A 12,268-nucleotide genomic window follows, 5' to 3' on the forward strand; every position below is an offset into this window, starting at 1 on the left:
AGTTCTTAATATACTCTCTCCGTTTTTTTGTTACTCAATTCCCTTTTTATATTTCCTTAAAACTAACGATTCAAATTTCATTTCAGCAAGATACAATTTTCATGATGATAATTCGAATACTACCCTCTTTAAATAAGGATCAAGACCCATACACCCAGCTACGCACCTACCCAAATGGAATCTACCCTATTAAACTAGTAGAAATATCAGTGATATATTTGAACTAGAAAGTTATCAAAGGTCAACAAATTCGCAATTAATTTAGAGCACATTTCTACCGTTCGTTTCAAGGCATGACTTATCTCATGCAGATTTCTACCAGATACCAGGATTTTGATAGCGATACATTTGAGTTATATGATAACATGGGAAATTATTTAAGGAAAGTATTCTTAGATCCAAATAAGAGGAAGGTTATGCACGGTGCAAACAATGATACATTATTGATTAAAAAGTCTTTGGTATATACATATGCAATTATGCAACTTATTTGATACTATACAAGCATCGAGAGTTTTGGATTAGAAAGAAACTCACTTGAATTCTCGTATTGGAGAAAACGATCTCTACCGTGTGATAAGGTCTGATATACAAGAGAAAATACACACTATTTGTTGCACGTTCATGATGTGATGAAAAACAGACTCAATTATGACTTTATGAGTGTTGCGCTGAGTTTTTGGCCGATGTTCATGAAGAGGTGTCGTATGTGTTAAAACGAAGTATCTTTGTATCAGAGATTGCAACAAAAAGATTGGGTTGGTGCATTACAATAATCCAAGGTGTCATCTAGTTTATGTACAATATGTTAGTATGGCTCCAAATATATTTCATTGAAAATTTAAGTTTTAAATTTTACCTAGTTTTATTATTACTTGATATATATACAGGTTGATTTAGGTCATTATTGGTAATACATAGTTTCATTAAATCATTTAGTTTGGCCAGTTGAATATATACAGTATGCTCTAAACTTTGCCTGAACTGTCAAGATAAAAGAAAGCTCAAGGGAGGAGTCACATAACGGGAAATGGTTGAAGGAGAATGGAACAAGTCCTCTTAATGAAACACTAGTAAATCCCTGGAATAGAGTTTGGGAAATTATGTTAATTCGATTCTGTAGATGTTATAGGAAAGCTACTGAAGAGGAAACAACATAAGCTAACGACCAGCCTACGCCTATTACAAGGAATACATAATTTGGAATGCATATAGACATCCATTATTTCCTGAAAATGTACGGTTTATGCACAAAACGTTGATATACAAAAATTTACGGCTTGTATTTTCTCATTTATGTAATGAGGTCTCAAATTCAAAACAATGAGAACCTGCATTCCCTCCCGCAATTGGTGAATTTCTGGAAGCAGTTTAGGTAATATCCCACGCGCACTTCAAGAGTTGATTTTTCATCCTTAAAAAAAAGCTACAGCCTGTCCAAACATGGCACAATTAGTTGACCAGCCAAGGGTCCAAGCAACCAAAAACAAGCTTGATAACAATACGGTTCTAATACAGTTATTGGATTCTCACAAAATCCCCAAATAACAAATGGTGTTTGTCAACACAATTGTCAATCACAAGTGTGATGTGATTGTCAGGCTGTGAACCAGTGCCAGTACAAATTAATAAAAGCATGCCAAGGAAAGGCTTACATGGCTAAATGGAACCTTATGGTCTAATTTAACAAGCAAAAGAAAACAAATTGTTCTCAATTTCAACATGAATTATCCAAATTGAACATGAAATTACGTAAACCTGAAGTTAACAACCCAATTTGACATGTTAATTAATACGAGCCCAATATCATATGCACGAACAAGAAATGCAGTGTAAGTGTTGGGAACAATGGATTTCAATGACATAACCACAAAGCCGAACAATCACACCAAGATTTATATTTTAAGTGATGTAAAAGATTTCTTATGTTGACATATCAAGATTAGATACATATATATGTACTCGGCATACCAGAAAATTGAGGCCATGAGAAGATCTGACGAGGAAGAAAGATCATTATTATAGAATACAAGCCAAGTCAATGCAGATGAAATCTTCATATTTCCAGATCAATCTGCAGTAGGAATAATGGGAAGAAAAGTGAAGCCAGATGCAGCAATAGCAAAGAGGCACAGGAGAAAAAAAAGAGAAAAGAAGGCTTACTTCTCTATGTTTTTAGATCCAATCCCTTGACTAACAGCATAAACAGCTCATCAATCATGGCTTTGGCTGAGGGGTTGAAGTTCTTTCTTTGCTTTACCTGGGGAAGGGTGTGTGTGAGAGTAAACATCTTGACTTCACCCACATTTTCTTCAATCCCTCTACTAAAATTACCATCCACTATCACCCGGGATGTGGTAACAGGAACCAGAGAGATTGAGAGTCAATGATTCCAAATTTTATTGGCATTGATACTCATTGCAGTTAACCAGTAGTTTCGGATGTCCAATAGAACTTAATTCTCACTCCCTAAGAGTTAAACACGAGTAGAAGACATTAGAGCAATCTGCTTAACGCTCATCCGGATTGAATTTGCTCCAAGCTTCCTGCACATATCAAAAAATAGAAAGTGAGATACCATCATTTCAAATTGGTATCACTACCTAGCACTTTTCAACAAATATGGCAGCCAAATAGGTGAAAGAAAGGTAATTTCAGAGTCCTGTAAATGATTGAAAATCTGCCCAAACCTCCAGGCTCCAGATACAACATATATGAGTGCAGTCCGTACAGTTTGCATTGCCTAATTTATAACCACTGGATTTTGCCAAAGAATAAGATGCACTTTGGTAGTAAAATCAGACAAAGTTCTTCGATTCTATTCTCTTCTTATTATCAACTAACTCCATCTCTTTCAACAAACTAAAAAAAAGTAAGAATGATGCCACATTACCAAGCAAATAAGATCAAAGACGCACCTTCAGAAGATCAAAAACCTTTTCACATATGTACTTTTGCTGGATGGATGCACCTCGTTGTTGCAATTTATCAGGATGAACGCAAAGAGTAGCTTTTTTGTAAGATTTTCTGACAGCAGTAGCTGCCACCAAATCAGTTAGGGAAACTGGCTGCCACCCACTTTCAGGACCCAAAATCTGTACATGAAAAAATCAGTTGCATTGCTTTTCAAATATTCTAGAACTTCCAAATTAGATTGGCAATAGAAAGACATGAAAATCGAAGAAGGCCTGAACAAAAAAAAAAATTATAAGACATATACTTCCATGAACTCCCATTCAAAAGATTGACTTTTATGCAGTGCACCTTTGTGAAGCGAAGATAGGCAGATTGTAGTCATAGTACCATAGTACATGGTACATATTAAACATCTATGTGACTATGTCATTCATCAATATCATGATCATTACCCCATTGCCTCAAAAAGGCTCCCGCAAGAAGCGGGGTAAGGTTGTACGCAACCTTACCCCTGCAATTGCAGAGAGGTTGTTTCCAATTGACCCAAAAGCGATAACGGGACAACAACTGAGAAAATACAGAACCCACCCACCCCCAACCAACCCATCTAACAAAAACTAAAAGATGGGCCTAAGTCTTATTGACGGGGTGTAGCGTGTAAGAGAGTCAAGTCGACTTCAGGCAAACAGATACCACGTATATGAGAGCAAGAGCAGTATAGATTTACTAGATAATCAACAGATTCATACACAAAGTTCAAGATTTTTCTTACATATTGTAGTGTTGAAAGCAGTGCACGCAGATTTCCTTCCTTTCCAGTGGACCACCTTTTGACCTCGGCATCCAGAGAATCTGCCAGCATCTACAAAAAGACACTGGATCATAACACTTTGATTGCAGACGCATAAACAAGTAAGGGTACTCAAATGTACCAGAGCTTGAACGGATAACCACCTAATAATACACTGTTACATCTTAAGATGTTACTACTAGGGAAATTTCTTTTGTTTTGTTTTCATTTGGGGGGAAGGGAGGGGAGGCAGAAATATGCAGGCTGCACCTTACCCCCTGCAATTGCGGAGCGGCTGAAATCATTAAACCCTCAGTCGAAAGGCAATGGACTAGCATACTACAGTTTCATAACTAATAAGTAGTACAGGGCATTATACTGAGACATTTAATTTAGGCAATTCCACTCGAAAGCCAAAACATTATCCGACCCAAGATATTCCTTACATTTTTTGCAGTTTGCTCCTTCTGAGCTAGAAGATCACGCTTATTCTTCTCTTCCAGAGCATTAGTCTGACAAAGAATCATTAAAGACTCTTAGAATGAACAGATATCCACATCTACGTATCTGTTATATATGATATAAAAAAATAAAAAAGGACCAAAAACTTACTGCTCGTTCCATTGTTCGTTTCTGCCTTTCCAATCTGGCTTTACGCCTCTGAGCAGATTCAACATCAGCTCCATCAAGTTTCTCTGCACATGGAGAACTCCACAGAATGAATGAAACTTAAAAATGGCGCTTATGCACTACAGTTCAACAGACTAAAGATAATAACACAAAAACATACCGCTATTATTTGAAGAATCTGAACATCTTGAGCTTTGATATTTTGTCTCCTGCGGCAGGTTCAAAGGTCAGCAAATCACTATATAAGGCACAGGTAGAGATGAACAAAAACACATTAACGTTGTTTACCAATGATGAACTTTTCTCGGAAGAATATCTTCCTGCCTGTTCTCTTGATCTGTGAGAAGCCTTCTCTGATAAAGCCTTTTGCAGTGCACGCTCCCGAGCCTCTGATGTCGCTCTTTCTACAGCAGCACGCTCTGCTTTTAGTTTTGCTTCCACTGAGGCCTTATCTGTAGACGAACAGGCCTCAGATGAAGCCTTTCCCATCTTCTCTTGAACTCCAGCTGCTACTCTCTGACGTACTTCCACATTTGGTCTCTCTGCTGCATCTCTTCTTGCCCTTTCCTTGGCTTCAGCAAATGCCCTCTCCCTAGCTTCACGAATTGCCCTCTCAACCGCTATTTTTTCTTTTCCTCTCTCCTTTTCTCTCCTGTTCAAATCATCTCGGTCACTGCGGTGTTCCTTTACTGTCTCCACTTTTTTGTTTACCCCATCAGTGTCCGGTGAAATGGGCATGCTATCAAGTTTTACATGTTTCTCCCCATCCCCTTTCGCTTTGGATTCATGATCTATTTCCATAGCTATCCCAACATCTTCATTAATTCTTACTTGCTGACCTGGTCCTGCTCTCTCTCCACCCTCAAACCATCTTCTCCTTCTCGGAACTGCTTCCGCATTCTGCTTGCTCTTTTCCCCATTAATTGTCACATCAGACTTCACAGCATTCAGAGATTCAACAGATTTGGTGTTTAACTTGTCAAGGCAGTGGCCTGAGATGTTGGGCATTACCAACTCATTCACATTTTCAAGCGGCACCACCAAATTTACTTCTATACCTTCAAAAAGAGACACCGGCTCGGGCACTCCCTCTTCACCTCTCTTAACAAACCATTTTCTTCTCGTTGGAGTTGTTTCAACATTAATTCTGCTGCCATCCTGACTGGAAGAAGTATCAGCATCTCTAGCAGTTGTAGCCTCTGCAACACTGCAGTCTAGTTTACCAGCATGGATTTCGACACTTCCTGCTAATTCAGATTCATCCAAAACTTCCTGATCTATCTCCAAATCTATGTGGTTACCTTCCAGAATGCTAGGTCGATCAGCATCCCCAACACATCCACTGTTATCAAACCATCGTCTTCTCCTATGGCCAGCTTCAACACCAGACCTCTCCACATCTTGGTCACTTGATGTATCAAACTCCCCTTCATGCAGTTCCTCCCCAGAATCAGGCAAATAGTCCAGATTATCTTGATATTCTGATTCCACGACTTTAACATCAACATCCATTTGCACAGAGGACGTGTCAGATTCACTACTACATGAAACGAAACTTTCATGCGAAAGGGTTCCAATGGTACCATTCAGGCCCTCCTGGATCCCAGTCTGACCAAGTTCCATGTTACTTTCAATTGAAATAGATGACAGCATAGGCTCTTCTGCAATCAACTCACTAGCCTTTTGAGCTGATACTGGAGGCCCTTCTGCAATAGCCTCACTTGCCTTTTGAGCTAGTACAGGATTTTCTATATCCATTTCAGGATCGGAAGAAGTATTAGCTATTTCCATCATCCTCTCAATCTCTTCATCTGTATATACTGCTTGTTCAGCCTTGGAACTGCTTTCAACAAAACTACAGGCTTCCGCCTTGCTTATAATTACATTTTCATTCTGTTTGCATCCCTCTTCAGCTGAAGCGATGCAACTTGCTTGCAGGGTCACTTTTTCTGCAGTTTCCTCTATATGATCAGTTTCACTATGAATTATTTTGATTTCTTCCCTCCCATATGCTTGTCCAGAAACTTCTTCAATGTGATTGGTTTCTCCTTGACCCCTACCATTTTCTTGACATTTAAATACAGCATCAGTGGCTGCAATATTCTTCAAGGCTTCTCCTACCAGGTTAAACTCTTCCATAAACTCTATGTTCTCATGCTGGTTTTTAGCTTCCTTTAGCACTTCACACTCACCATCATTGCCACTTCTCTCTGTAGTATTTTCACATACATGAAAATTGTCTACCGCTTTCTCATTAAATTCATCCTTCAAACTTTTATCGTTGCTCTCTTCAGGAAAAGCATCATTTCTTTCATGCCTATCCTGTTTACAAAGTTCCTGCGCAATCTCATTACTCTCTTCATTGCTGGAACCTAAATCGATCTTCCTGTATTTAACACCCTGCCCATCGTCTTCATGAGTGAGTTCCTTTTCATTGTGCTCAGCAAGGGAATAAGACTCCTCCACTATCTCATTGTTTTCTTCAGTAAAAGAGCCAGTATGCGTCTTCCTACTCGTATCATCTTGCCCACCCTCTTCGTGAGTAAGTTCCTTTTTCTCATTCCCAGCTATGGAATAATGCGCTTCCACCATATCAACATTTTCTTCATTGACAGAACAAATATTGCCCCTTGCACTAATTAAAACTTGTCTGTCCTCTTCATGAGAGAGTTCCATTTCGTTATGCCCAGCCAAAGAACAAGGCTCCTCCACTGTCTTGTCATTTTCTGCGTCATTAGAACCTATGTCACTCATTCTACACATATTTTCCTGCCTCTTACTGTCATGAGTCGCACATTTTTCATCCAGTTCCTGCAGCTCTTCATCCTGCAAAGGTATGTGTTCATATTTTACTTCACTTGTCAATTGTTCTTGTCTATTCTCAATCTCAAACACCCTGCTTCGTTGGGGTCCCTTCTCCTCTACTTCTGGATCAGGAGGATCACATAAAATCTGATTCCTAAAAGCAAAGAACTGAAATTCTTCTGAGCTAGGGTCTGTAGTATCTGGAATGAAATCAACTGTGGTTCCTGCTTTGTCCTGCGCCACATTGAAGCTCCGGATTGATTCATTTTCCTCTGGTTCCAGAGCCCTTGATGCAAATCCTATTTTATTCTGCCGACACAGAGCTTTACCAGCACTCGTAGTAGTGCTTTGATTTCCACTAGTTCTGTTTTTCTTAGAAGCCTCGTGATCTTGGACAACATGTTCAACTTCTTCAGGTCGCTGCTGAGGCTTCATAATATCCTCTGTTTCCCTCATACCCTCTTTCTTCTCAATCTCAGTCTCAGTCTGCCAGGACATAAAGCTAGCTAATCTATTCTTTACTCCACTTATAAGTTGATTGAGGTGCTTTGCCGCTTCCCACTCTACTTCAAGTTTATCATCCCCTCCAATCAAGTTTGAAGCCTTCGCACCTATTCCTTCAGAGAGTTCCCCATCCGAGACAGAATTATTTTGGTCTTCAAAAACTTCAGGCGCCTGATCTTCAAAAACTACAGGCGCTTGAGGATTTTCCACCACACTCTTTCTTTCTAAAGGTGAACAAGGTCGCATGTCACTGTCTATTGGAGGAGAACATTCATGCATCGCAGTTTGTTTAAAAGTGTTTATCTCATTGTCTAGTCCATTCTCCTTTGAAGTTTTCACCTTCAAAGTATCCTTAAACCTTAACTTGGTAGACCCTTGACATTCTCGCTCCAAGAATGCCTTCGCCAACCGAATTCTCAATTCAGCCTCCTCGATTGCCCTCTGCAAGGTAGCTGCGGAAACTGCAGCAACTGAAGTTACATCTAACTCCTCGGCAAGGGGTGGTGGTGAACCTCCAACACCTCTGTACGGATTCTTTTGAGAACTCTTGCAGTTTGAGTTTTCTGATACCTTATATCGGCTCTCAACAGGAAAAAACTGAGGCAGACTTGAAGAAGGATACATCATAGAGGGCTGCGCTTTAACATGACCAGCACAAGGATCATGTGAGGCATCAAATGAATATGAACCCCCAAACCGAGGTTTTCGTTTTGGCCCATCGCCACGCTCCCCACCAGAAGGTTTATAATCACCAAGATCTATGCTGGTCATCCTAGAACGCCTTCCTTTCTTCTTTACCTCGTCACAGCCAATGGCAATCTGAACATCATCTTTCACCACCTTAGATGGCCCTGCTGTAAAGCTTGTTTGACATGTTTCTTGAGAGGTATCAATTGAAGATGACTCGCTCAATCCACATGCATTTTGAAAGACCGGATCACACTGGTCATTCTGTGACTTCTGTCTGTTAGCACCAAGATCTGAGCCAGTATTACTTGAATGCTTAACACCTACGCCAGTTTGTGTCTCCTCGCTGAGCACAGATGTTATACTGGAAAGAATCTTTTGATTAGGACCAAGTTCATTGGACCATGAAGACTCTGGTTTTGCTTCTGGCTGCAATGAACTATTAGGTTCCTGAACTGGATGCAAGTCAACTGAATGTGTTTCCCCACGAGTGCTTTTAATGTTCAATTCATTGATCTTATACTCGGAATGCTTTGTGTTGTCCAGTGATTGGCAGAATCCATTTGTTGCAGTGTTACTGGATTGGCATGTGCCATGAGATGTAACAACTGAATATGACTCCCTCATACCAGATACTTTCTGTAGGCCAGTATCACTGTTAGTATTTTGCTTGTTAACAGCAAGATCCAAACTAGTATGCCTGACGTGATTCCCTTGCGTCTTCTCATCCTTGGAGTTTGTGTCCAGAGTATCATCTTTGATCACAGGTGTTTGACTAGACAGGGTCTTCTGAGTAGCACTAACGTCATGCAACGAATAAGCACGAACATGAGCTTCTTTTCTTGGCCCTCTAGTCGCGTTCACCACCACTTTGTTCCCAGGTTCAAAATGCTCCATATTGTCAAATGATTGGCAAAATCTATTTGTTGGTGACTGCACATCATAAGATTGGCCAGAAATCTCTGGGGTGGTGGGCCTGGTGGCTTCTGTGGTTTGTCCTTGGCCCCTAAAGTTTAAAATATAAATGTTAATCATCACTTTATATTCAATCAGTAAATGAATTCATACATACATACATACATACATACATACATACATACATACATACATACATACAGATGTACAAGTATGCAGGAAGATTGATGAAACCAGGAAGGACGAATTGCTAACACAAGTACAGGATTTATTCTTGACAGAAAATAATGTCCAATAAATTGACCACTAAACCCCTACTGTTTAGTACCAAGGTCAGAAAATAACAAAGCTTTTTATAAACATAAATACTCAGTTGAAAATATTTAGCTGTCGAGTACTGTCAAAGCTAATTTGGAAGTTCAGGACAAGTCCGATCATCCGGTGAGACAGAACATCGCTGAGGACTTTGAATAACCACAATTTGGTGAGGTAACTACCAGTCTGCAATTTTTACAGAAGTATCTACTGCCAAACGATTCTGTTACTCCGGAAAGCCTTGCCTTTATCTGTTTGAAGTTTGAACATGATATTCACTTTTTCAGCGCAATTCAAATTTCACAAACATGTCTAACTTGTTTGTAACCATAAGAGTCTAGTCTCAAAGGGAAATGAGGAATCAAGCCATACGAGGGACCAAGGCTGTGCGCCCTAAGATACCTCGCCCATAATTAGCAATTAGTGTATCTGCATCAATATCTATTTTGACCCCTACTTCATCTTGAGGATCCCACCATGCAAATTTGCAAGAAGAGCTAGAAACACTTTCCATAGAGGAAAACCTTTTTTGGTAAAAGGAAAGGAAAAATAACGCACTCCCAACTTTCAGGGGCATACAGACAGCTCATCATATGAATCCTCCCCTCGATTTTCAATTTCACTTCATTCACTATTTTATATTACTGCTTCCTTTAGCAAAAGTAGCCTGCAGCCCTGCACCGACTAAGCTGCAAACAGATTTTCTTCTTGCTTTCTCCCCACAGAAATGAATATAGATACGTGTGTGTATGCATATGCACCCACTACCACACACACACACACATACTGATATACACACCCACTTAACCAGTAATAAATGACACTTTATTTTATGATATTTCAAACTATTTGTCCATCCTATCTTTCCTCTAATCACACCAACATCCTCCAAGAAATTCTTCAAAATCATACCATTCTCCGGGCATACCATGAAGGGGACATAATTTTACCTCATCTAACAAACCCATCTCTAGCTCCCCACAGTAACATAGAATTTGTCTTCAAATGTCACAATAAGGCCAAAGCTAATAACCAGGGAAACATTCAAACACATTACCTGAAAAAGAAAGGAACATAATCTAGCAGCACAACGACAACATTCAACAAATTTTATGTGAAACTTTCATCCATCACAAAAATGGTATCAACCAACATTCATATGTTAAACCAAGATGCTACATTATCGATTCTCCTACAAAAAACTTCCAAGTGTTCCATTTTTCTAGTCCCTCCATCCATAAAACACTAGTCCTGTCGATAGTGTAACTCCAACTAGCTATGTGAACTAAATCCAAACGGTAAGAACTAAAACACTAACAACCAATTTTTTTCCCCAAATATACAAACATAACCAGCAACATGGCATTATTTAAGAATTAATCAACTATTAATTTGGTATATCACCATTCAAATATTCACCCATAAAATGCAATTCCCCCTTTTCTCCAAAAAAAAGTGAAAGAAAATATACCTTGAAGTTTTGGGTTTCTTCTTCAACTGATCAAACAACTCTTCACCATCCGGCAAACCAAAACCATCACTATTATCAACACCAACTCCAAAAACCCCACCATAATCAACTCTCTCTCCTCCTCCTCTACTACCAAGCCCAAACCCTTTCTCTTTTGGAAGTTCGAGTAACGGAATCGACGAATAAGAGATGTTCCAAGCGCCATTACTCGATTTTGAGGACCCGAAAACTTCAGCATAATCATCTTCCATGAAAGAGGTTGAAGAAGATTGCACCTTCGGAGACGAAGAAGCAGCGAAAACATCGTCGTATATGTGCTTGAAAGAAGTAGAAGAAGAACTGACTCCATTGTTGCTAAAGCTCTGTGGCTTCTTGCTGGAGGAGAGAGAAAATGACGCCCCTCTTGCTGCTCGCTTTACTTCCGCCATTGTTGAGTGTTCTCCCTGCACAAAATTGGATCTCAAAATCATCAGTTTCAACAGTAATTTCTGGGTTTTTCTCGCATTTATGCTTATAGAAAACCCCGAAGAGGAGAAGTTCAAACCAAACCTTTTTTCCTAGGAAATCCCACAAATTTAAATTTCTCAAAAAAAAAAAAAAAAACCAGAAATGAAAGTTTGAATTACACCTTAAGTTGGGATTATTTTATTTATGTTAAATTAAACGCCCATAAAATAAAGCAGAAATCAAACCTTAAATTTTAAAAATTCGAGGAAAATCCCAGAAATATTAACTACTCCTGATTAATTGAAGTGAAGGTCCATATTCTTCTTCTTCAAGAAAAATGCAGGAATTAATGGAGCTTGTGATTGGAATGTAGTCGGTGGGTCAGAGAACAAAAATCTCAAACGGAGGTTTTGGGTAATCGATGAAGTTGCAGAGGAAAGAGAAAGTTTGATTGAGAGGAGAGAGAATGCAGAGGTAAAAAAAACATGCTTTCTGTGCTTTTTGTAGCGATGAATCATACCGCGTTTCATTTTCTGACATTAATGGAGTATTTTTGTGTTAATTTTTCTGCTAAATATGATTATTACTCCGTAGTAATATTTATTTTTATTTTTGTTATTGTTTTAAAAAAGTCACAAAACTATTCACTATTATATTTAGGGCTAGTCAACTACGAGTAATTATTCTGTTTATTTTTTTCTTTGAGAAAATGTTCATTTGTTTTGTTGAATGTGTAAATTAGGTCAATTTTTAAACTCGTAATCATTTTTCTCTACTCGTATGGTACT

The 12,268-nt window shown here is 39.0% G+C and overlaps 1 protein-coding gene across 1 annotated transcript; it reads right to left on the reverse strand.

The window, feature by feature from the left end:
* Nucleotides 1-1,034: 1,034 nt before the first annotated feature.
* Nucleotides 1,035-11,993, reverse strand: LOC110800134 (auxilin-like protein 1). Its single transcript, XM_022005426.2, has 11 exons — nt 11,726-11,993; nt 11,034-11,476; nt 4,625-9,338; nt 4,497-4,545; nt 4,319-4,401; nt 4,153-4,218; nt 3,689-3,778; nt 2,919-3,095; nt 2,164-2,546; nt 1,972-2,074; nt 1,035-1,433 (listed from the first exon to the last, which is right to left on the reverse strand). Exons 2-9 carry the CDS (start codon nt 11,459-11,461, stop codon nt 2,511-2,513), a joined length of 5,643 nt encoding a protein of 1,880 aa, XP_021861118.2. The 5' UTR covers nt 11,462-11,476; nt 11,726-11,993; the 3' UTR covers nt 1,035-1,433; nt 1,972-2,074; nt 2,164-2,510.
* Nucleotides 11,994-12,268: the final 275 nt, after the last annotated feature.

Source organism: Spinacia oleracea, chromosome 5 (assembly GCF_020520425.1).
Source record: "Spinacia oleracea cultivar Varoflay chromosome 5, BTI_SOV_V1, whole genome shotgun sequence".
Taxonomy (NCBI): domain Eukaryota; kingdom Viridiplantae; phylum Streptophyta; class Magnoliopsida; order Caryophyllales; family Amaranthaceae; genus Spinacia; species Spinacia oleracea.